At 42.4% G+C, this 25724-nt stretch overlaps 1 protein-coding gene across 2 annotated transcripts in view; it reads left to right on the top strand.

The window, feature by feature from the left end:
- Positions 1 to 18123: 18123 nt before the first annotated feature.
- Positions 18124 to 25724, top strand: part of GPR176 (G protein-coupled receptor 176) — a gene marked incomplete at its 5' end in the record, with an annotated part of 131565 nt that continues 123964 nt past the window's right edge. For both annotated transcript variants that reach the window (XM_080809383.1, XM_080809384.1), the window contains one exon: positions 18124 to 18295. In XM_080809383.1, the coding sequence (XP_080665509.1) occupies positions 18124 to 18295 (172 nt within the window). The remainder of the gene's footprint in view (positions 18296 to 25724) is intronic.

Genomic DNA, 25724 nt, shown 5'->3' with positions numbered 1-25724 from the left:
CTGCGCGCCGGGGGCAGGTCCATGGGTGGGGGCTGCGCGCCGGGGCGGGGCTGCGTGCCGGGGGCGGGGCTGCGTGCCGGGGGCGGGGCTGCGCGCCGGGGGCGGGGCTGCACGCCGGGGGCGAGTCCCGGGGGCGGACCGGAGCGCGCAGAATTGGCTTCAGCGACGGGAGGGCCCGGTCGCGGAAACAGGGGAATGAGGCCAGGTTTGGGGTTTGCCAATTTGTTGCGGGCGGACTAGAGCAAGGAAATCTGCAGGGACGTGGGAAAATAAATCAGTCAGAAAGGAATGATAACGCCAGATGTTTTCACGAAATGCCTGGAACTTCTTTACTCCAGCACGGATCGTGAGAGGAAACTCAAAAGGGCAGACTTTGATGGTAACCTTGAACCTTCCCACAAGACTACTAGGAGTAAAGATCTTGACTTTTACTCGCGTCCTCTCAGCTTTGTGCCCCCAAACTCATCCCTTTAAGGACGGATTCACCTGCTTTTTGTTCCTACCTTCCCACCTTTAAGAATCTCCATTATCACCCTACAATCAAACTGAAAAATGCTGGCATGCCTGGGTAGCTCAGTCAGTTAAGCATCTGCCCTCAGCTCAGTCTAGCCCCTTATCTGACTCCTTGCTCATCAGGGAGCGTGCTTCTCCCTGTGCTTGCAGCCTTCCGCTTGTACTCCCTCCCTTCCTGACAAATAAAATCTTAAAAAAAAAAAAAAAAAAAGTGCAACTGAAGAATGTCTTCCCTTCAGCTAGCTACTAATGAAGGAGAGCTGGAAAAAAAGCAGTCAGAGACAAGCCGGTGCCGCGCCGTTCTGCCAAGAGGAAACCACCCTTAAAAGGATTTTACACCATCCTGGAAGGAGCCCTCCACCCTTTCCCCTGTGATAGGTAGATGACAAAAACCTGATTGGGTGACAGGTGACGGGAGGGTTAATCAGATTAAAACAGCCCATAATATGGGCCAACAAGCCTATAAAAACCTCTAGATCGAAACGCCAAATTGGCAACCCTCTCTGGTCCCCTTCTTGTTAGGGAGCTTTGTACTATTGCTCAGTAAACTGTACTGTCCCTCAATAAACTTTGCTTGGCTGCCCACCACTCTTCATCTGGTCTACTTCTTCATTCTCGAAAGCGTTGTGATCAAGACCCACTGGCACCGAAGGAGAAGTCCTGTAACACTACGGTTCCGTGAAGAGAAGTATGTTTCATGCGTGTTTACTTAATATGAATTTAGGAGGTCTTTCTGTTATAATTCTGCCTCCAAGCATGTCTTTCTTTTCTCTTTCTTTCTTTCTTTCTTTCTTTTTTTTTTTTAAAGATTGTGTTTGTTTATTTGAGAGAGAAAGTGAGACAGAGAGCATAAGCAGGGAGGAGGGGGAGAGGGAGAGAGAGAAGCAGGCTCCCCTCTGAGCAGAGAGCCCAATGCAAGACTTGTTATCCCAGAACCCTGGCTTCATGACCTGAGTTAAAGGCAGGTGCTTAACCAACTGAGCCACTCAGGTGCCCTCCAGGCATATTTTTCTTTCTTTTTTTTTTTTTTTTTTTTTCCTCCTTCAACTGACTTTTCCTTTATTTACTTTTCCTACACCTATACTGTTTGCTAAATAATGATCCTTAAGTATCTGGCCATCATCAATTCACTCAGTGCTGGCCCAGTTAACAGATAATCTGGCCCAGATAATATGAGAACACAAATGCATTAGTTTGACCCAAGGCCTCTTCAAACTGTCCTCTTCCTTCCTTCCTTCCCCTGGGTCCTGTCCTTTTTCCAGCCATCTCTATCTAGGTAAATGGTGTTGCTTTGCATGGATTCCTTTTCTCTCAGCTTTCACATTCAGGAAGTCCATTTCTTCAATCTATCCGTTTCCCTCCATCCCATTATCACTAACTTACTTCACATCACAATCAACTCTTCATTGGGTGACCTTAACAGCTTGAAAAACAGTGTCTTCATTCTTGATCCACTTGAAGCCATTTTTCCTATTGCAGCCAGAGTAATGTTACTCTGATCACAAATATGATGGGATCACTAATGATCACAAATATGATCTCACACCAATCTTTAAATACTTGAATTTCTCCAATGGTCTTTTATTTAAAAACTCCAATCACAGAACATTTGAAACATGTGTCAAAGTAGAAGAAATATTATAATAAACCCTCCTATACTTGGGGTGCCTTGGTGGCTCAGTCAGTAGAGCATCTGACTCAGTCTCAGGGTGGTGAGTTCAAGCCCCACATTGGGTCTGGAGCCTACTTAAACAAGTAAACAAATAAGTAAACCCTCCTGTACTCATTACCCAACTTCAACAATTATAGATAACTTGACAGTCTTTATTTCATTTCTCACCCTCCACCCCACCTCTGTAGGAGTGAATCTCAAAGAATCTCAAACATCATTTTTTTCTATAAATACTTAAGGATGTATCTCTAATAAGCAAAGATCATAGGAAATTTCCACTTCAGTCTTAAGGGGTAATAGCAATATGTAATTAGCTCCCAAATAGTTCAGAAAATGGATGGAGAAATTATGATAAGTCAAATGTAGAATGTTAACTATTGAAGAATTTAGTTGAAGGATATATGAAAGTTCTTTGGATGATTCTTGTAACTTTTACATAAGTTTGAAGATATTTCAAAGTCTAAATGTCACAATAAAAGAAACCGACAAACTTTTCCAAAGTGGTTGTGCCATTTTATTAAATTCCCACCAGTTTATGAGAGTTCTGGGTATTCTATATCCTTACCAGTAATTGGTATTCTCAATCATATATATACATATACATATACATATATACATATATATGTATATATATATATATATATATATATATATATTAGGATTTTATTTATTTATTTGAGAGAGAGTGTAAGCAGGGGAAGCAGGAGAAGGAGAAGTAAGCTCCCCGCTCCCAAGCTCCCCTTGATATGGGGCTTGATCCTGCCTTTGCCTTTTCCTTCTCTTAATAGTGTTTTACAGTTCTTTTTTTTGAGCACAGTTTTTTTTTTTTAATGTCCCCTCCTCCTATATAGTTTTTACTTTTGAGGAAATTCAGTTCCTCGTGTTTTCTTCTATGAATCATGTTTTGTTATGATAGCCAAGAAATTTTGCCTACCCAAGATCACACAGATTTTTCCCAATGTTTTCTTCTAGAAGTTCTATAATTGGGGTTTTACACTGAGGTTCTATTATGCAATTTTAGTTTAAAAGTTAAATACATACCTACCATATGACACAGCTATTCCACTCTTAGGTATTTAACCAAGAGTAATGAATCACTTTTTTGGTTAGGTTTATTCCTAGGTATCTTAGTATTTTTGGTGCAATTGCAAATGAGATTGTTTTCTTAATTTCTTTCTGATGCTTCATTACTAATGTGTAGAAATAAAACAGATTTCTGTACACTAGTTTCGTATCCTGCAGCTTTACTGAATTTGTTTATCTGTTCTAGCAGTTTTTTGGTGGAGTCTTTAGTTTTCTATTTATGGTATCATGTCATCTGCTGGAAAAGTTGAGGTAAAAATAAATTGAGATATATCAATACAGTGGAATACAATCAACAATAAAAATAAATACACTGGGGCACCTGGGTGGCTTAATTGTTAAGCATCTGCCTTCAGCTCAGGTCACGATCCCAGGGTCCTGGGTTTGAATCCCACATTGGGCTCCCAGCTCAGCAGGAAACCTACTTCTCCTCCCACTTCCCTTGCTTGTGTTTCCTCTCTTGCTGTCTCGCTGTGTCAAACAAATAAAATCTTAAAAAAAAAAAAAAGAAACACATTATCCATGGAGTAATAAAATAGATGAATCTCAAAGTAATTATGCTAAAAGAAGCCAGGCAAACGAGTATATACCATATGATTCCATTAATTTTTTAAAAATATTTTATTTATTTGAGAGATAGCGAGAACTCACATGAGCTGAGCAGGGAGCCTGGGATCATGACCTGAGCTAAAGGCAGCTGCTTAATCAACTGAGCCACCCAGGCACCCCTCCATTTACTTTTTTTATATGATTCCATTTATATAAATTCTAAAGAGTACAAACTTAGTAATAGAAGATAAGTGATCAGTTGGGATAGTGAGAATAGGGATAGGCCCGAGGGAGCGATTCTAGAGGGACAAGAAGAAACTCATGGGGCTGAAGAATATGCTCATAATACTGATTGTGATGATGGTATGCTGTCTTTGGTAGCACATACACTAAAATTGGAAATCATTGTGGTATAGTTTCACAGGTGTATGCATATATCAAAATTTATGAAACAGTACAATTTGAGTATATAAAATTTATTATATGCCAATTATACCTTAATAGGTTGTTAAAAGACAAAAGTTGTTGTGTTGTTTTGTTTTACAGTGGCTTTTTTCAAATCAATGTCAAAACAAAGTCCATACATCGCATTTGGTTGCTCTATGTCAAATAAAGGGTCAGCTCAGCAGGCTGGGGACATACAAACTCTATACCTTGCAAGGAAAGACTGGCCCTTAAGTGGCCCCTGGGAGACAACCTCCAAGCCATTGGAGCATCCAGCCTGATAAGAGTATCATTGTATAAGTGGAGTTTATAAAGAACTTTTCAGGATACCCCAAGATCTTCTTATTCTCCAACCTCTCTCTAAACCCTTAGATCAATTGTGTGAGGAAGAGCCTCTATTCCCCTGTGTACTCCCTGCTTCCCCAAAGTACATCTCCTGATCTGTTTGCCCTCAATTTCCCAAGGAAAAACTCCTAGATTTGCTGTTGTACTCCAAATCTTAAAAACCACAATCCTCTTTCCCTTCATTCCTGAATATTATTTTCCATAGGTGGGGAGTTCCGGGTCAACAGTTCTTTTCCTTCAGCACTTGGAAACTCTTGCTACTTCCAGCCCACATGGTTTCTATGAGAAATCTGCTATCATTCACATTGTTTTTACCCTATAGGTAATCAGGTATTGTTGTATTTCTCTTTGGCTGCTGTCAGGATTCTTTTTTTTTTTTTTTTGGTCTTAGTGTCTGGATGGAAGTTTGGCTAGGACTATGATTCGTCTTGTGTGGGTTTCATTGGATCTATCCTATTTAGAAGTCACTAAACTTCTTGAATCTCTATATTTTTGCCAAATATAGGAATTTTTAGCCATCACTTCTTTGAATACTTTTTATGCTCTGCCTTCTTTCTCCTCTCCATCTAGGAGATAAAGGTATTGATGTGTTCTTGCTGCTTTGTGGCCTGGCAGCCAGAAGCAGGAGAGGTAATGTAGCCCCTGATGCTCAAGAAAGTATGAAAAAAAAAAAAAAAAACAGTGGTTTTTACACTACATAAGTGGGTATTTGTGTGCATTTACACATTTACATACCCAAATGAATCATGTCCTTTAAATTCTGGAATACGTTTATACTTTTATTCCAAAGTTGTGCCATTACTTCCAAGTCAGACTATGAGTCATAGTATCTTATAGTCATATCTCATCTCTTAGCAAAAAAGGTATTACTATCTTGATCACTTAATTCATAAGAATTGGTCCTAGGTAACTTTTGATTCTTTGAAAAAAATCAAATTTATTCTTAAAGGACATATTTGTTATTATCAGGGATACAGAAAATAATGCACCAGCTTCTAAAGTCACAAAAAGATGTTGAGAAATCATGATATTTTTCAACAGCTAAATAACTTCCCAAAGTGATTCCTTTAAAGGTGATAATACTCACAGGTATTTTAATTTTGGCATATTTCTATTAAAAAACTAGTCAGGTTGTTTTATGACCACTGTGTTTATGTGCTCATATGTGTAAGACTATTGAGGCTACCTGGAGGAGGGGAGTATTAAACCTTGCACCTCCTAAATATTCTTGATGAATTTAATAGCAATTCATAGATGCAAGGACTATTATAAATTGGGAAATGGAATTAGGAGATATATTCATAGATTCATGTCAGAAGGAAACCATTTCCCAAATGACATATTGAGATAATTTAGGATACATGGAAAGACTGTGTTAGAATCTTTTAAACAGATAATTGCTTTGATGGTAACTTAGCACAGTAAAAACTAAGAACCAGAAAGTAAACATATTGAGCCCAGTAATGTAAAGGCTAAATTCTGGACTTCTAAATCTTCAAGTAAAATTTTCCAAAGCCACGTTGTTCTTTGCTAATTGCAAATTAAATAGTTCTTACACATTTTTTGAAATACAAGGCATGATAGACACTTTTATTTAAATATACAGAGAATTCTTTGTTGAAAGGTGAAACTATATCCCCTTTGATATTTGTGTCCTATAATTGTAAATAAACAGAACAGAAATGTATCTTACATAGTTACCCTTTATTGATTTCCTCCAATGCGCCAGATAGTGTTAGAGGTTTCCTTTTTTCTTTTAAGATTTTATTTATTTGTGAGATAGGGGGAGAGGCAGAAGGAGAAGCAGACTCCCCACTGAACAGGGAACCCAACACAGGGCTCAATCCTAGGACCCTGGGATCATGACCTGTGCCAAAGGCAGATGCTTAACAAGCTGAGCCACCCAGGAGGCCCCCTGTTAGAAGTTTTCATTATTTCAGTATTTTATTGTCCTTAAAACAACCTTACAAAATAGGCATTTTTTTAAAAAAGTAAATCTCTATAACCAGTGTTAGGCTTGAACTTAAGACCTGGAGATCAAGAGTCACATGCTCTACCAACTGAGCCAGCCAGATACCCCCTAAATAGGCATTTTTATCCATATTTGGTAGAGGAGGAAATTAAACTTAGAGAGGTCATGTAACTGCCCAGTGTCACAAATGGAAATGGTGGAGCAGGCATTCAAACCCAGGTCCTGCTGACCCCAACATTCATGCTGTCCCCTTGATTCCCACTATACTAGAATCTTTTATCTTGAGAGAGTTGGTAGGTTTGCCAATGTAAAGAGATAATCTGGTTTCTAAGAAAAAAAGAAATCACTTATGCTAAGCTTAAGAACTCTCCAAAAAAGGGGCGCCTGGGTGGCTCAGTGGGTTAAAGCCTCTGCCTTCAGCTCAGGTCATGATCTCAGGGTCCTGGGATCAAGCCCTGCATTGGACTCTCTGCTCAGCAGGGAGCCTGCTTCCTCCTCTCTCTCTGCCTACTTGTGATCTCTGTCAAATAAATAAATAAAATCTTTAAAAAATAAAAAAGAACTCTCCAAAAAAGCCATTTAAATGACATAAATTTATCAGAGGCCAATATATTTTTTGACATGAATAAGACCAATAGCTCGCTTCAAAGATACCCAGAGGTTTTTATTATCAGCCACCATTTTTATTTTACAAGGATGTAGGATATCCTGTTGCCACTTCAGTATACACAAAGATTTTTAAAAGTCCTGACTCAATACCTTCCATTCCCTAGAAATAAAGTCAAGTCTGTGCTTTTTTTTTTTTTTTTTAATATGGGACGCTTCACAAATGTGCATGTCATTTTTGCACGGGGGCCATGCTAATCTTCTCCGTATTGTTCCAATTTTAGTATATGTGCTGCTGAAGCAAGCACAAGTCTGTGCTTTTTTAAATACACGGGCCCCAGTTTTCATAATTACATCTGGCAGGATAGTCTGGTTTATGCTGTGATAATGAGAAGCTCCAAAAATCTTGGTTGTTTGGTACAATTAAGGTTTATTTCTTGCTCACACGAAATTTGTTGCGGGTCTGGGTGGCTCACCAGGACTTCCTTCCCCTCCTTCCTCCTACCCCAACCCACTATAGTGACTCAGAAACATATTCTACTTCTGAGCCCATGTTTTAGCTCTTCCAGTTCAACCTAAAGCACCTTCCAGTATTGCGGTGATCAGGCACCAGAGAGATTTGAGATTCACAAACAGCTTTACACTGCTGCAGCCCAGAAATGATTTGTCACTTTTGCCCACATAGCATTAGTCATAATAATCACATGACCCTGCCCACTTGCAAGGGCATCTGAGAAAAAGTCATCTGTGTATCTGACAGAAGAGAACAAGATATTGTTGAATGCTTACAATAGCTACATAATAAATCTGCATTATCTGTGTCTTATATAGGCATAGAAACAGCCATTTGGAAATAGAGCCACTTGTTACAGGTAGGTGGCGGGGCGGGGCGGGGGGGCATTAGGAGCCATCTTCCCTCAACATGCTGCTCCTTGGGCTTACCAAAGCAAAATACTCCCATTTCTCCAGGTTTTCTTTTCTCTTCACCTTCAGGGACCACACAGGAGAATGTGAGGGTGTGGTGTAGGGGACAGGAAGGAGGAGGACACCCTCAATGAAGAAAGGAAAGAAGGAAGGGAGAAATAAAACCCAGAGGCTCCTCTTCACTCCCCGCACCTTGAGCTTTGCAAGTATCCTAAATCCTATTCCATTTCTTCTTCCCCCTACCCAAGCCCCCTCTTGCTCTTTTTTCTTTTTTCTTTTTTTTAAATATTTTATTCATTTATTTGACAGAGAAGGAGAGAGCACAAGGAGGGGGAGGAGCAGGCAGAGGGAGAGGAGAAGCAGACTCTCCACTGAGCAGAGGGCCTGACACAGGGCTTCATCCAGGATCTTGGCATCATGACCCGAGCCAAAAGGCAGACACATAACCCACTGAGCCAGCCAAGCGCCACCCCCCGCACCCCTGCTCTTTAATAAATTCCCAAGAAAGTTGGAATCTAGGGTTTCTTTTGAACATAGATGAATCTTATTATATTCTATAAATATTGAAAGATTTGATATTAGCACCTATATGTAAATTTTGCCTATTACTACACCACGGTAGTATAAGAGAAAAACACAGAGGAGATAATAGGCTTTTTAAAATTACCTATTACCTTTTTGTCAGACTTTAATTGGATGAAACCTGCCCACAGTAAAGAAGGGAATTTTCTTTACTCGGTCTGCGGATTCAAATGTTAATCTCATCCAGAAATACCTTCACAGAAAAACCCAGAATAGTGTTGGGCCAAATATCTGCACAATCCCAGTGGCTTAGTCAAGTTGACACATAAAATTAACCATCATATCTATTTTCCCATGGTTACAATAAGGAAAATCCCTAAGCAAATCCCAGTAGGTATATGATTAAGAGAGTCGAATGGAGAAAGCTATGAGAATCTGTTCTCTTCCACACTACTGTATTTTCTGCCTTCCTAGCACAAAGGTATTAACCTTTATTAAATGAGTGAATTACTGGCATAAGAAGAGTAGCTCTTTTAAATGCTGTAGAGACTTAAGGAGGAAGATGGAAAGACCAACTAGGACCTCCCTTCGAGTCTTTAATCCCCAGAGAATCTCACTCCTTCTTTTCGTCCCAACTCTGCCTGAGAACCCAAGCATCCTGTTTATTATTTCAAAAAGAGAATGGCCCCTGAGTGCTAAAAAATGACTTAAAAACTTTGGGAACATGGGAGTTTTTAAACTGGGAAAAGGCCTTCTTATATTATTCATTATGGGAGAAGAATGTTACCTGTAATAGCATTTTCTAAGAGCCAGAGGCTGCTTATTTTCTACTCCATTTCCCATTGAGATAGGGAAACTGAAGGACCCCATAAAAGACTGCTTTTTTTTGCTACCTCTACTCCTTTTTTAAGATCTTATTTATTGGGATGCCTGGGTGGCTCGGTTGGTTAAGCAGCTGCCTTCGGCTCAGGTCATGTTCTCAGCGTCCTGGGATCGAGTCCCACATCGGGCTCCTTGCTCGGCGGGGAGCCTGCTTCTCCCTCTGCCTCTGCCTACCCCTCTGTCTGCCTGTGCTCGCTCGTGCTCTCTCTCTCTCTAATAAAATAAATTAAAAAAAAAAGATCTTATTTATTTATTTGAGAGAGAGAGAGAAAGAGAGAGAAAGCAGGAGCAGGGGGGAGAGGGAGAAGCAAGCCTCTCACTGAGCAGGGAGCCCAACATGGGGCTCCAGCCCAGGACCCTGGGATCGTGACCTGAGCAGAAGGTAGACACACAACTGACTGAGCCACCCAGGTCCCTCCTTTTTTTTTTTTTTTAAAGATTTGTTTATTTATTTAAGAGAGCGAGGTAGAGAGAGAGCATGGGGGTGGGGGATGGGGTGGAGTGAGGTGGGGGCAGACAGAGATGGGGAGAGAACCCCAAGCAGACTCACATGATGCTGTGATCACAACCTGAGCTGAAACCAAGAGTCAAATGCCCAACAGATGGTACCACCCAGGAACCCCTTGCTGCCTCTGTTTTTGCTAGGACTTGCCTACCGCCTCACACATACCTTAATGTATTTCTTCCTTGTAAAGGTCAAGGAATTAATGATTACTTTGGAGACTTCTGGCACAACAGAAAGCATCTAAGGTGACTGGGTGAGGTCATTATGAAAGTTTTCCAAGACCACTGACTCCACGTACCTTGATGCCAAGACTCCTAGCTCCAGGGTATAAGTGACTTATGGAGGATACTTGAGCCCTCATCCTTGTTTTGGCCAGGGCTTGGTATGGCTGGGAGAGCACTGTTCTTAATTAAAAAAAAAAACAAAAAAACAAAAAAACAAAAACAAAAACAAAAACAAAAAAACCCAAGCAAAGACAAGGCTCTCTCTTTTCTCCCAGAGTCTCCCAGACATTCTACCTGTATCTTCTCTCTCTGTATATATCTCCAATAAACTCTGCTCTCACTTCCTCTCCGCTTGTGTTTGATTTCTATCCTGCTTGAAGCCAAGGATCCTCCTGGATCGTCCTCTGGGAATCCCTCTGGGTCCTCAGACTCAGCCAGCCTGCATCATCATTACATTTTACTATAGTTCCAGAAATTTGGGGGGAAAATTAGCTAGCACATAAATGTAGGTTGGTAGTCCTACCACCTGCCTTCAGCTCAAAACCACGAAATCCCTATACATGATAAACAACAGGGACAGACTCCAATTAATTTTTTTTAAAGATTTTATTTCTTTGGGGCACCTGGATGGCCCAGTTGTTAAGTGTCTGCCTTCTACTCAGGTCATGATCCCAGGGTCCTGGAATCGTCCACATCAGGCTCCCTGCTTGGCAGGAAGCCTACTTCTCCCTCTCCCACTCCCCCTGCTTGTGTTCCCTCTTTCGCTGTGTCTCTCTCTGTCAAGTAAACAAAATCTTCAAAAAAGAAAAAATATTTTATTTCTTTATTTGACTGAGAGAGCAAGAGCACAAGCAGGCAGAGCAGAACGGCAGGCAGAGAGAGGAGCAGCCCCCGGGTTCATGACCTGAGCCTAACGCAGACATTTAACAGACTGAGCCACCCTGATGCCCCTTAATGTTGTTTTTTGTTTTTGTTTTTGTTTTTGTTTTGCACCTTTTCAGGTTTTATTCCAGGAAAACGATATATCTAAAATGGGGCCTTTTGGTGGAGTTTTTTTTTCTTTTGGACAAAGGTAAAATAGGCATTATAGCAGATAATACTTTCCTTAAATGACTATAATATCTCTCATTCCACATGCTCTTTCTACAATATAACTAGTACTTTACCCATTAAGAAGTATAGTCTAGGGGCACCTGGGTGGCTCAGTGGGTTAAAGCCTCTGCCTTCGGCTCGGGTCATGATCCCAGGGGACGAGCCCCACAATGGGCTCTCTGCTCAGCAGGGAGCCTGCTTCCCTTCCTTTCTCTCTGTGCCTGCCTCTCTGCCTACTTGTGATCTCTATCAAATAAATAAATAAAATCTTGAAGAAAAAAAAAAAAGAAGTATAGTCTATGTCCTTTCCCCATAAATGTGGTGGGTTTTTTTTTTGTTTTGTTTTTGTTTTTGACTTCATCAACAAATAGTTGAACTGATCCTATGTGATTTCTGAGATTAGGCCATGGAAGTCAATATAATGTCTCCATTTGAAAGAGGACTTCAACTATCCTTCAAACTTTCTAAATAGGTTCTCCTTTCTAGCTTATTTCTTAACTCAACCAAAAGACCCGATGGGCAGAGCATCCCCAGATAGAAACTGAAACTACCCCCTCAAGCAATAAGGACCGCCCTGAGCCAGCACGACCCTGTATGTGGTTGATATTAAGATAATAATTGACCTGACCTTCACTGTTAACCTACACATCTCTAGTATTGGCCTCACTGAAATAAATTCCTTTCTTGGTTACCACCACTCATTTCTCTGCCTTAGGATTTGGTAAGTGGTGAGTGGCCAAACCTGGGTTTTGGGAGCCCCGGAGCCCTGTGCCCCAGCGACACCTTTTCCTCTTGGAACTCTGTGTGGAGGGGTGACCTAGAGGTATTCCTGGGCACCATCCCGGCTGGAGTCCCAACAGCTAGCATCAACCACCAATATCTGTGAATGAACAAGCCTTACGATTCCAGACCCTGGCCTTGATTTTGAGCTGCCCCAGCTTACGTCACGTGGTGCAGACAAGCTGTGCCACCGAGCCATGACCAAACTGCATATCTGTGAGCAAAATAAATGATTGTTGTTTTTTTAGGCTATTAAGTTTGCAATGACCAGACAAGTATAAATAACACTACCATAGACACTTAACATATATTTATCTCTTACATCTCTTATCACAATCTCTTACATCAATCTTAAATTCTCCTGTACTTGGTGAAAATGAGTAAGGGACAGGTGGGGCTAGGTAGGGAGAGATAGATAGGGGGCTCCATGGTCAGGCTCAAAGAAATCCCCAAAATGCAGAAGTGTAAGGCAACCAGAGATAATGGAACAAACCAGACCGTGTTTGTGTGTGTGTGTGCGTGTGTGTATCTTTTTTTTTTAATGATAGTCACCTGCGACCAACAAAGAATAACCAGGCCCTAAAAAAAGAAGTAGGCCAAAAAAAAAAAAAAAAGAAGAAGTAAGCCATTAAAGATGTTATTACCAGTCCTTACTCCAGCCAAGACATCACAAGACTGATACGGACAGAAGCTCCCTGGTCAGTTCTAAACAAAAAACTACCAGCAACCCTGTCTAGACCCCCTCATTCCTGAGATCTTTTTTTTCTCTGTATCCTTGCTTAATAAATTTATTTATTTATTTGACAGAGAGAGAGAGAGAGAGTGCACGCACAAACAGGAGGAGCAGGCTCTTTGCTGAGCAGGAAGCGCAATGTGGGGCTCCATCCCAGGACCCTGTGATGGATCATGACTTGAGCTGAAGGCAGATGCTCAACCGACTGAGCCACCCAAGTTCACCTGCTTCATAAACTTCTATTGCTTTACTTACTCTCCTTTGTCTGTGAGATCCATCTGACTCCATGAGACAAGAACCTAGCTCTCCCACTTCAAAAAGTTCGCATAGCACACAGCCATACTCAGGGCTCCTGGGTGGCTCAGTCGGTTAAGTGTCTACCTTTGGCTCAGGTCATGATCCTAGGGTCCTGGGATCAAGCCTGAACATGGGGCTCTTTGCTTAGCAGGGAGCCTTCTTCTCCCTCTGCCTACCGCTCCCCCTTCTTTTGCTCTCTCAAATGAATAAGTAGACTATTGGCAAAAAAAAAAAAAAAAAAAAAAAAAGCAAAGAAATCACGCTACTCTCTTCCTATTCCTTGGTCTTATATTTTCTCAATGCAATCCACCCTCACGTCTGGGAATCATGGTGACCTCAGCTCATCAGGTTACTTCTTTTTTTCTTTTTCTTTTCTTCTTTCTTTCTTTCATTCAGATTATTTATTTATTTATTAGAGAAAGAGAGAGAGAGAAGGAACAGAGGGAGAGGGACAACCAGACTCATCGCTGAGCGCAGAAACTAATGCAGAACTTGATCTCAGGACTTTGAGAGCATGACCTGAGCCCAGATTGAGGCACCCAGGCAGCCCTCAACTCAACCAACTGAGCCCATCCCTCAAGTCAATTCTTGATTTTACTAACCGTATACCCTAACACTGTCATCAGCTAGATCCCAAGACCTGATCGTCACTGCTCACCTGTTTTTAACCACCAATCTTTGTCCTGTAGTTTTCCTTAAGCTCTTAACTCAGGCAAAAGACCCTATACACATAGCATCCTGTGATGGAAACCGAAACTACCCCTCAAGCAATAATAACTGCCCTGACAAAGACTGGCCTAGACTACCCAGACCTGTTTGAGCTTATCTTAACCCTGACTCATTCCTGTGGAAATAGACCATGATGTGACCCACAGAGTGACCAATAGTTACCCTTATCTTATTATTATTATTATTTACCCTTACTCATTTTAATACTAAAATCTCCACCCAAGGAGGAGCACAAGCCTCATTTACATAACATACAGTGTATGTATAGGTGTGTTTTCTTGAGGTGCATGTGAGATCTTATGCCCACCTCTACATGTAACACTAAGGCACCCTTATCTAAATAGTTATCCTAACCCTAGATACAAGGAACCCATTCTTCCTTGCTTGGGAGCCATGGCTTTGGGAGTTATTCCCCATGATTTCCTTATTTGCAGCAAATAAAGTTTCCTTTGTGTGACAACTCACCTGGTATAGCTCCTGATGCAGGAAAGAACCTCAGGGTTCTTTCTTGAGACATTTTTGGTGTAAAAAGTGGTTTTATTAAAGCACGGGGACAGGACCTGTGGGCAGATAGAGCCATACGGGGCTCAAGAGAAGTGGACCATTATATACTTTCAAGTTGGGAGGGGGTTAGGGATAGCCCAAGTCTCTAAGGAATTTGGAAGCAAGGTTTTGGGGACCTTGAGGGGTCTAGCCAATTATTGGGAAAATGTCATTTATTACCGTGTAATAAAACCTTAGTGGGACGCCTGGGTGGCTCAGTTGGTTAAGCGGCTGCCTTTGGCTCAGGTCATGATCCCAGCGTCCTGGGATCGAGTCCCACATTGGGCTCCTTGCTCGGCGGGGAGCCTGCTTCTCCCTCTGCCTCTGCCTACCACTCTGTCTGCCTGTGCTCGCTCGCTCTCTCTCTAACAAATAAATAAATTAAAAAATAAAAATTAAAAAAAAAAACTTAGTAATGAGAACTTTCAGATATATGTCGGTGGTCCATATGCTTGGCGGGCAATTGCCAACACGTACCTTTGGGGATTTGGGGATAAAGAACATTTTTAAAGGAATTTTTATAAGTTAAAGTAGACTTACAGGATTCTGGGGCAGGGGAAATCGGGCTAGGATTGTCTCTTACCCTTAGCAAAGTCGAAATGTCATTCTGCCTGTTTCAGGGACTTGTCAGTGGGCTATAGGTAGTCAGGAAATCTAATAATTTTTTTTCCTGCCTTTGTTTCCCACATCAGTTCCTATCTGTGACTCACCAAGGAACTAACTCAGATTAGTTTGGTTACAATACCAATCTAGGGGTTGTAGATAATTTACTGGTATCTCTTTTAGGATAAAAAAATGTAAGATTTCTTGCTTTATTAAACCCTTCACATCTACAAAATTGACTCTTTTCTACATCCTTTTTTTTGGTTAAGATTTTTAAAATTTATTTGTCGGTTGGAGGGTGGGTGGGGAGAGTGTACAAGCAGGGGGAGCTGCAGGCAGAAGGAGAAGCAGTATCCCCGGGGAGCAAGGAGCAGATGTGTGACCTGAGCAGAAGGCAGATGCTTAACTGACTGAGCGACCCAAGCATCCCTGTTTCCTACATCTTTATTCCAGCTGTTTGTAGCAGTTTTAAATAAGCAGTGGCAGGTAAAGAGGTATTTTTACAACTGTTATTAAAGGACACATTTACGCACATTCTTCCTCAACCTTTCCTAAAGGAATGTGCTGGGTGTTGGTGAATGACTACTACATTTTGTTTTGTAATGATTATAGTGCAAAGGGTTTGAAAAATATGTTTGGACACTAAGAACTAATTTTAAATACTGGAAATGGGTTTTTAAAAAAATACACAATTGCTCAGTAATTCTGATGTGGGAAACAAAGGCAGAAGGAAATCTAGCTAAAATTAAATGTCCTTATAACCTGTAGCCCATTGACAAATAGCTGAGGGAGGCCGAATATGATGTTCCTCCAGGAACCTCCCAACTGTCTTAATGTTGAAACCCTCGTAGAGGGAAAATAACTTTGGTTTGACAGTAGCAAGGCCTTGGATATCCTGTGAGTCTTCTTTAGTGTAAAGAAAATCCTTTTGGAACTTCCTTTAACCTTTACTTCTTCCAACCTCAAAGTACATAATCAATTGCTCCTCACAGTCCTGGGGCAGCAGCCCAAAGTTCTGTCCCTGTGCTTTAATAAAACCACCATTTTGCACGGAAGCCAACTTAAGAATTCTTTCTTGGCAGTGGGCTCTGTACCCCAAGAACACTAACATTACAAAACTACATCATTTTGCCTCTCCTCTTTTTATGGGCTCTGAAATGTTAAAACTAACTTCTTACATGGAGATTATGTGCAGATACTGTGTGAACCCAAAAATATACAAGACATGGAGGGATTTTTTGCTCTTTAAAGACTAAATGTCTTGTACAGTGTAAGTGAAATAGTCACATTGTAGCAGGATCAGCCTTGAGACCACCAAGAATTTTGATTTTGGTAAAAAAAAAATTTTTTTTAAGTAATCTCCACATTCAGCATGGGGCTGTAACTCATAAGCCCAAGATCAAGAGTCCCATGCTTTACGGACTGGGCCAGCCAGGTGCCTCAAGAAATTTTGTAATTCAATTCTTGAGAGTTATTATTCAGGGACCTAATGTGATCAGTTAGTATGTTCAAGTCCTCTACCAACTCATTACTAATGAAAAAGAAACCAGTTTCCACAGCCTCAAACCAGCAGCACACCTTTGTCTTTTCCTGTCTCATTTCTCCTTTTCTCCAGATCCTTTCTCTGGGTGCACTACATGTTCCTTTTACTACTCAGCTACTATCCCAGCTTCCCAACTTCCTGCATCCGCAGGCAGAAAGTTGCTCCCTCCCCAAGCATTCATTCTTCGGATGCACCAGGCTTGGGCTGTACTGTATGCCTTTTTGAAATGAGACTCAGTAAAAAAGTCCAGGAAACCGTTCACCGGATTCCTAAATTTTATCTTTCATCTTCAGATATACCCAAGGCGTCACTGAGGGGCCCAAACCTGGGATACCTGCTCAGGTGACAGTGCAGTGTAATTAGAAGCCTCTCAGGCAGCCTCTGCTGAAGAGATAAGGGTCAGTGACCACAAGAGTAAATAAAGCAAAGCCGGGGAAGCGTCTTGATCGCAACCACTGCAGCTAAGCCAGGACCTCTTGCGCCTCCCACGCTTCCCACGCTCCAGCCTTGGCAGTCACGCCTAGAAGGGCCAATATGGCGCCATCCCCGGGGCCTCCGGGGTGTGGGGGGCGGATCCGTGCGCGTCACGTGACCTCCGCCCCCGCCCCCTCCGCGGGCAGCGCTCCCTTCCCCTGCTCCCGGGGTGCGCCTGCATTCGGGAGGGACGCACACCGTGCCCTGCCCCTTTAGGGGCTCATCCGTTGTCCCCGCGCGCCTGCGAGCGTCTCTCCCTGCAGCAAAGGCCGGAGTAGGGCCAGGAAAGGGGGCGCTACGCGGTGCAGAGGCAAAGGGGCTGCAGAACGGTGTCCCTGCCGCTGACACCGAGGCGGGAGGTCGGAGCCCAGCGCTAGGCGCTGGGCCGTAGGAGACCGCGCGGGCGTCCTAGGGAACCGCTAGGCGCTGAGGGACGAGGCTGTTGCGGAGGTTCAGGGCGTTCCGGCTAGACCGTAGGTGCCGTCGGGGACTCGGGGGTCCCCTCGGAGCCCCGGTCACTTGCCTTGGGCGTTTCACAGGTTTCCCATCGCCATTCAGCCTCTCAAATCCAGTAGGATTGAAAAACGGCCTCAGCCAAATGTTCTCTTCCTTCTGAGGAAAGGGGTTGAGCCCGTCAGCGGGAGGGGACTCGAAAGGGATGGCCCGGCCCTCGGAGGGTGAAAGGAGCAGAGGTTGAAGAGTGCGGCGGGAGCGGGGAGCGCCCTCCTTGATTATCAGATGCCTCCTGTGTTTCCATCTCTGCGGAGTGGACTTGGCAGCGCTGACTACCCGGCAGGAGGGACGGTCGCGGCTCCGCCGGCTCTGACCATGCCGCCTCCATGTGGCTGCTGAAGGGGACCCAGGAGGGAACCGGCTTGGGGCGCAGCCTCGCCCTCTTCCCTCCCCGCCTCCCTGGCGACGGGGCTGGCGATGTGGAGACGTGAGGAGACCCGCGGCTGCCCCGGGTTCTCCAGGACTCCGCGAGGCGCCCGCGCGTTCCACCGCACCCGGGGCAGGGGAGACCCAGGCGGGGCTCCGTGGTGGGCGGACGGGCGGGCGACGAGCAGAGCCGGAACCCCTTCCTCGCCATGGGGCACAACGGCAGCTGGTTCTCCCGGAACGCCAGCGAGCCGCGCAACGCATCGGGCGCGGAGCCTGGGGGCGCCAACCGCAGCGCGCTCGGGGAGTTCGGCGAGGCTCAGCTCTACCGCCAGTTCACCACCACCGTGCAGGTCGTCATCTTCATAGGCTCGCTGCTCGGTAAGCCGCTTGCGGGGGCGCCTCCCGGGTGGGCTTCCCCGAGCACACAAGCTCGGAGAGGGCACGGGATCGGGGGCCGCCGGAGCCGTGGTGGGTTTCGGGGTGCCTGGCAAAGTGGAGATGGTGGGTTTAAGAATGCGGGGGTAACTGCGGGGAAGTTAAGCAGGGACGGTCCACTCCAGCCCCCGAGCTGGAAGCAGAAGAGTTCTGGAGGGGCTTTCTCCGGTTTCGAGGGCCGTGCGTGGTATAGGCGGAGGTCCGCCTCTGGGGCAGCCCTGGCGGGACTCTTGGTGATGCGTATAACCCTGCCCAACAAGCATTCCTCACTTCCTGGGTGCCAGGTCGGAGCGCTGGTCCGAGCTCCTGTTTACAAATATCGAGGAACAAAGATTGTTTTGTTACTGATGATTGATGGGTTTTGCATTCCCATCTATTCCCTATATAAAAGATTATTTTGAAAGAGCCTTATTTTGCGCGTGTTTTATGGCTCGCTGCTTCGGAACACCGACCTGCCTGCTGGTAAACAATCCTGAGGAGAGTTAAACTCTGTTGCCTTCTGATCTTTTTAGAAACCCCAAACAGAACAAATCCCAGCATATTTCTCTATCTTTGTTTCGTCTGAAGTACAAAATATTCAGATTTAGGTATACTTGTTCAACGAACTGAAATGAGTGGTTGGTTAATAAAAACGTTTGTCCACTAGCATGAGAATTACCTGTACTTCTAGTAGGTACTCTTTAAATGATAAATGATCACAGTGTTCATTTCAGTGGAGGTTAGTTGAACATGTATATTACTTGTAAATATGTGACTTCCCTTCAGATGTAAATTTTCTGACGTGGCATTTAAATGGATGTAAAAAGATGTGATTATGTGTGACATTGTGGTCAAGAGCAGTCTTAAAGTTTCAAAGTAGGAATAGGTTTTTGGCAGACACCTGTGAATTTCCATGGAAATCAAGGTAAGTGATCTCAAAAAGACTGGAAAAATTTTAAATGTTTGGAATTTCCCTTCATAATTTTTCTAATTGTAATCATCCTGCCCCACTGTTTTTCCACTTTTTGTCATGAGGGCATGTTCAGGAGTAGACATCAGTGTGGCTATGTCTAAGTGTGTGTGTGTGTGTGTGTGTGTGAGAGAGAGAGAGAGAGAGAGAGAGAGAATGTGTTTTTATGAGAATGATAAGTGCACATTAACAAAGCAAATGCTTGTGTATCAAATATTTTCAGTATTCATTTAACAAACAGCAAACACTGAACTAGGTACCATGCACAATGAATTGTAGCTTATTGGGATTTAAGTGCTAGTGTTATCACATTTAGTTGAAGTGTGGATTATTGGGGAGAGTAGAAGTGACTGCACTTTTATTTCTGCAGGGTTTTTACTAAATATATATATGTGTGTGTGTACACACACACACACACACACACATTTGTTTTGTTTTCCCCGTTGGGAACTCTAATCATGAAGAAAGATGATGTTGGGAGAAATTTTCCTGCAGTTTGACTCCATGATTTTGAGTACTATTGAAATAGAAAACAGAAAGTATGTAACGGCATAGCAAATAGTGCACACTTAATGTTAGTTTTGCTTCTGGTGTACCCTCTATTTTTGTAAATTGCATTTGATTCAAGAATTGCTAGGTAGGGGTGTCCAGGTGGGTCAGTTGTTTAAGATCTGACACTTGATCCCAGCTCAAGTCTTGGTATCAGGGTGGTGAGTTAAAGCCCCGTGTTGGTGGGCATACAGCCTTATTTTTAAATTTTTTATTAAAAAATTTTTTTAGAGATTTTATTTATTTATTTGAGTGAGAGGGATCATGAGCCGGGGAAGGGTAGAGGGAGAAGCAGGACTCGCCACCAAACTGGGAACCTGATGAAATTGATCCCAGAACCCTGGGATCATGCATGACCTGAGCCAAAGGCAGACACGCTTAAAGGACTGAGCCACCCAGGCCCCCAGGTGTAGAGCCTTCTTTTTAAAAAAAAAGAAAAGGAAAAGGATTTTCTAGGTAAATCTGCCCTTATTTCAATTCCTTTTCCTCACAGTGGTTTAATTGACAGGGAAGAACTGTTCTTGCGGGTTTTTCCCAGGAGGGGACTGATTTTCCTCTTGGTTGTTAGTTATGCCTGGCTTGGCTAAGGAGGAAATATTTTCTCCCTTCCACATTACTTGGCCCTCCTAAGAGAGAATTCCATTTGCTCCTTTTTCTTTTCAGAAAAAGTATAAATACAGTTAAATTTCTTGAAATCAAAAGTCAGAGAACTTGGGCAAAAGGAAAGACAACATGCGGCGCCAGGGTGGCTGTCAGTTAAGTGTCTGATTCTTCATTTCTGCCCAGGTCATGACCTCAGGGTCTTGGGATGGAGCTCCACCTTGAGCTCTGCACTCAGTGGGAGTCTCTTTGTCCCTCTGCACTCCTCAAATAAGTAAATAAATAAAATCTTCAAAAGGAAAGGCATTTCAGGTTTCCTTAAAATATTAGCTGAATCATAACATTGCCTTGTATACTTATTTACTGGTATTCTTGATTCATTGTTTTTGAGGATTTGACCTGTATAAACAACTGTGTAATTGAATCCTCCTGGTGATGCTAGCTGAGGCTTAGAGCTTAAGTCCCAAAGCCATGTACAGTCAGTAACAAGGCAAGTAAACTTGGGAAGCATAGTTTCATGAAAGGCCCCTCCCCGCTCCAAGAGAAAACTCACAGATTAGGAATAAAAGAAAAGCGTTTATTATGGAAGAATCCTTAAGGCTGAAAAGTAAATGGAGGATGGAATAGTATCTAGAACAGCATGTAATGCTGATTCAATCTGCTTGTTAATCGTATCTGCAAACATAGACAAATGAGTTTTTCTTTTTTTTTTCCTTTAAACAAACTCGAACATACTTCTTAAATTGCCTAACTAGATTTTTTTTTTCATTAGAATTTTCAAAGGCCAACTGTTATGTGAAAATAATTCCTTTGTACTATTGTTGTTTTACAGTCTTTTGGGGAAACTTTTAGTGCCCTGTATGAGAAAAAAACCCAACTTGGAATGACTATAATATTCCAGCCACAAGGAACATTAATTGCTTTCAGAATGAACTCCTGAATTATATATAATACTCTTCAGATAACGCCTTTTGAGGCTTTGTGTAAACTAGTGTTTCTCAGCCTTTTTTTTTTAATTTTTAAAAAGATTTTATTTATTTATTTGAGAGAGAGTGCACAGAAGGAGAGGGAGAGGGAGAAGCAGATTCCCTGCTCAGTAGGGAGCCCAATATGGGGGCTCAATCCTAAGACCCCAGTACCATAACCCAGACTGAAGGCAGACACTCAACTGACTGAGGCACCCAGGCACCCCCTCAGCCTTCTTTATTCAGTATCTTGGGATATCTGAAGATATGCTCTAGATCTTGAAAGAGTAAAATAATTTTTATATATATATATATATTTTAAGATTTTATTTATTTGACAGAGAGAGAGAGAGTACAAACGGGGGCAGAGGGAAAAGGAGAAGCAGGGTTCCCGCAGAGCAGGGAGCCCGATGCGGGTCTCTGTCCCAGGACCCTGGGATCATGACCTAGGCTGACGGCACACGTTTAACCAACTGAGCCACCCAGGTGCTCTAATGGGGTTAAGATAATTTATAGATTTCCTTTTAGTAAGTATATGGTACACAACACTCTTAATAGGGAACAGTGTAAAATTAAAAACGCAAAAAGATTTGGAATCATCATTTATAATGAGTGCTTTGGATCTAACTCCTCAGAGTTGATCTTTCTCCCTTTTTGCCACTCCTTTGGGATTCACACTGCAAGTGCTTGGAAAGATGGGCCCCCTCTGGTGCTTTCACGTGACAAAGGTCAGTGGCTGTTACAAAGTCTGTTACCTCTAGTCTCCCCCACTGCATAAATTGCCTGTCATCTGTGCTTGTTATCACTGGAGGAATTTAGGAGGTTTTTGTAAAGGAACTTGCTCTTATTTAAAGAAAATGAGTATTGTCGACAATAGCCAACAAATTATGTATCTTTCCTCATCAGTGATCTATAGGGATCTATAGTGAAATTGATCTATAGTGAAATTGATGACCCTAAGTAAAGGTCCATCTTGTCTGTGGCCTGATTCCTCCAGGAGTGGTTATTGAAGTATTCATGTCAAAGGATATAGGGGTAACTATCTTACTGAATTGATCTGACAGATAATATGGATAAACACCATTTTTGCTCATGATTTTTTTTTTTTTTAAGATTTTATTTATTTGTGAGAGAGAGAGAGAGCAGGTGGGAGAGGGAGAAGCAGTCTCCCTGCTGAGCTGGAAGACTGCCTCACGGCTCGGGGCTGGATCCCAGGATCCTGTGATCATGACCTGAGCCAAAGGCAGAGGATTAACAGACTGAGCCACCCAGGCATCCCAAGTTGTAAGCATTCTGTATATATTCTGAACACTAGATTCTTATTGATACATGATTGGCAAAAATGTTGTCCATTCTGTGGATTGTCTTTTCATTTTATTGCTGGTATCCTTTTTAAAACCACAGAGGCTTTAAATTTTGATGTTGATTTATCTAAAATTCTTTGATGTTGCTTATACTTTTGGTGTCCTATCTAAGAAACCACTGCCTAATTCAAGATGATTAAGATATATTCTTATGTTTTCTTCTAAGAGATTAATAGTTTTAACTCAACAGTTAGGTCTTTGATCCATGTATGTTAATTTTTGTACATAGTATGAACTAGGGGCCTAAATTGATTATTTGTGGATCTGTGGATAGCAGATGTCTCAGCATCATTTGTTGAAAATATTTTTCTTTCCCCCATTGAATTATCTTGGCACTCTTGTTGGTCCTGGTGAAACTTTGGACACCACTATTCCATTGAAGGATTTTCATAAACCTTTGAAAAGGAGTAAGTAAAAGGAAAATGAATCTTTTTCTCCACTGGTGCTTATACTTTATGTGCTTTAAAAACAATCTGGAAACAGAGGCATGGAGATCAATGACCTGTCTAATGTATTAAGAAACTTACTTGCAATATAATCAGGTAATTGCTTTTTTCTGGGTTTCTTAGATTCTTCCACCTAGACTGGCAGTTAGGTCCTTTTTCGTGTGTTCTAATATGGCTTTGTCTCTGTTAAGGCTCAGTCATTGGTAATTTCTAGGGTGTTAATTATCTGGCTTTATTGTAACTCTGCTACATTAATGTTGTTTCTAACAGGAATTGCTCATCTAAAAAAACTAACTCTAGAAATATTTAAAACAATTTCACCTTTACAAATGTTCCAATCGCTGTGAGCCCACTGGGAAAAGAAGACAGATTGAAAGTTAAGTCCATCATTTTGTTTTTCTTTTATTAAAAACAATTTTTTTAAAGATTTATTTATTTGACCGAGAGCACAGGCAGGGGGAATGGCAGGCAGAGGGAGAGGGAGAAGCAGGGGGCTCCATCCCAAGACTGTGGGATCATGACCTGAGCAGAAGGGAGATGCTTAACCAGCCGAGCCACCCAGGCACCCCTTTAATTTATTTCAATTAATTTTTAAAAAAGATTTTATTTATTCATTTGACAGATCACAAGTAGGCAGAGAGGCAGGCAGAGAGAGAGAGAGGAGGAAGCAGGCTCCCTGCTGAGCAGAGAGCCTGACGCGGGCCTCCATCCCAGGACCCTGGGATCATAACCTGATCTGAAGGCAGAGGCTTTAACCCACTGAGCCACCCAGGCGCCCCTATTTTAATTTTTTAGTAATCACTATACCCAGAGTGGGGCTTGAATTCTTGATCCAAAGATGTAGAGTCATGCTCTAGTGACTGAGCCAGCCAGTTGCTTCTGTTTTGTTTTTCCTTTTACCTGGTCCTATTTTATTCTGGACCTTAATCTTCAGTATAGTTCTACTGAAATACAGAATTCCTTTGCTTAGAATTAGAAATGTAGCCTTTGCAAGGACCCCCTTCCCAATCAGATCAATTTTTATATGGTGTTAAAATCTTAAATGTGTTGATAGTTAAGGTATTTTTTTTTTTATTTGATAGAGATCACAAGTAGGCAGAGAGGCAGGCAGAGAGGAGGAAGCAGGCTCCCTGCTGAGCAGAGAGCCCGATGCCGCAGGGCTTGATCCCAGGACCCTGAGATCATGACCCGAGCTGAAGGCAGAGGCTTAACCCAATGAGCCACCCAGGTGCCCTGGTAGTTAAGGTATTTTTGATGCTGGGGGTCAAAGCAACTAATTTCTTGTCTGGAATTTTCATACTTCATTACTTTTTTTTTTTTTTTTTTTTTTTGCTTCCTAGTTCTTGGCTCAACATCCATGGTTCTCCTAGAGATACTCTCTTACATTACTGGGTGAGATTTTGTAGAATGGGAGGAAATTCTCAAAACAGGAACAAACTGACATGGCTCTGTTTTTAATCTGGGATGCCCGAGTCGGAAACTCTCTCTTTATTTATTTATTTATTTTGACAGACAGAGATCACAGGCAGGCAGAGAGGCAGGCAGAGAGAGGTGGAAGAAGGCTCCCCGCTGAGCAGAGAGCCCAATGTGAGGCTCGATCCCAGGACCCTGGGACCATGACCTGAGCCGAAGGCAGAGGCCTAACCCACTGAGCCACCCAGGCGCCCCGGAAACTCTCTCTTTATATAGAGTTTACTGAAGAGTTTCTCTACATGTCATTTTTCTGGACAAGCCATTTAGATTAGGTAGTTACTGGAAGTTTTTGTGAAAATGACTTCATTGTCAAGGAACTTCTATACTGGTTGGATGAAAAATCTTTATTAGTTATATAGCACAAAAACTGAGAGAAGTTTATGGCTAGACTGGAAGGTAGGAGTGACTGGAGGTAAAACCTGGAAGTAAGAATTTAACCCAGGGAAATCTAAAAAGTGAAACTATGCAAAAAAAAATCAACCCCCATTTTTAAAGTTTTTGTGTTCTTGTGTTCATTCCATCTCTTCTCAGATACCTCAGTTTCTTATTGTCCTTTCGGATGCCTAGTGACCACCTTATTCTGAGGTGTTTACTTGAATCCTCTCTCGCAAATTTAACAGTATCTGTATTCCATTCCCTCCTGGTGGAAAGCTAAACAGGCAGCAAATCACTTTAGATGTAGAGGCTAACAGATGTAAATGTGCGAATATATTTTACTTTTTTAAGACATTTACTGTCTTCAGCAAAAAGAGTGACTAAACTGAGTATTTCGTGTACTTGACAGATGATGATGGGAAATGGATAAGGCAGATCTTTTAGGAACCTCCAGTCACATCGCACAGACAAGCCTATTGCGCATAAGGCATTTAGAAAAGTTGAGGGCGTAAGCACACATCTGGCACATAAAGGAGTAGTTTCAGTTGATACTAGTGTCTCGTTTTTTCTTTATGGTCTTAATTCCCTCTTTTATTTCTTTCATGAGTTTAAACATGCTGTTTTGGATTGTTCCTTTGAAGTGTTTATTTT

Source organism: Martes martes (genome assembly GCF_963455335.1).
Source record: "Martes martes genome assembly, chromosome: 7".
NCBI lineage: Eukaryota > Metazoa > Chordata > Mammalia > Carnivora > Mustelidae > Martes > Martes martes.
This window is presented reverse-complemented; position numbering and strand designations above follow the sequence as displayed.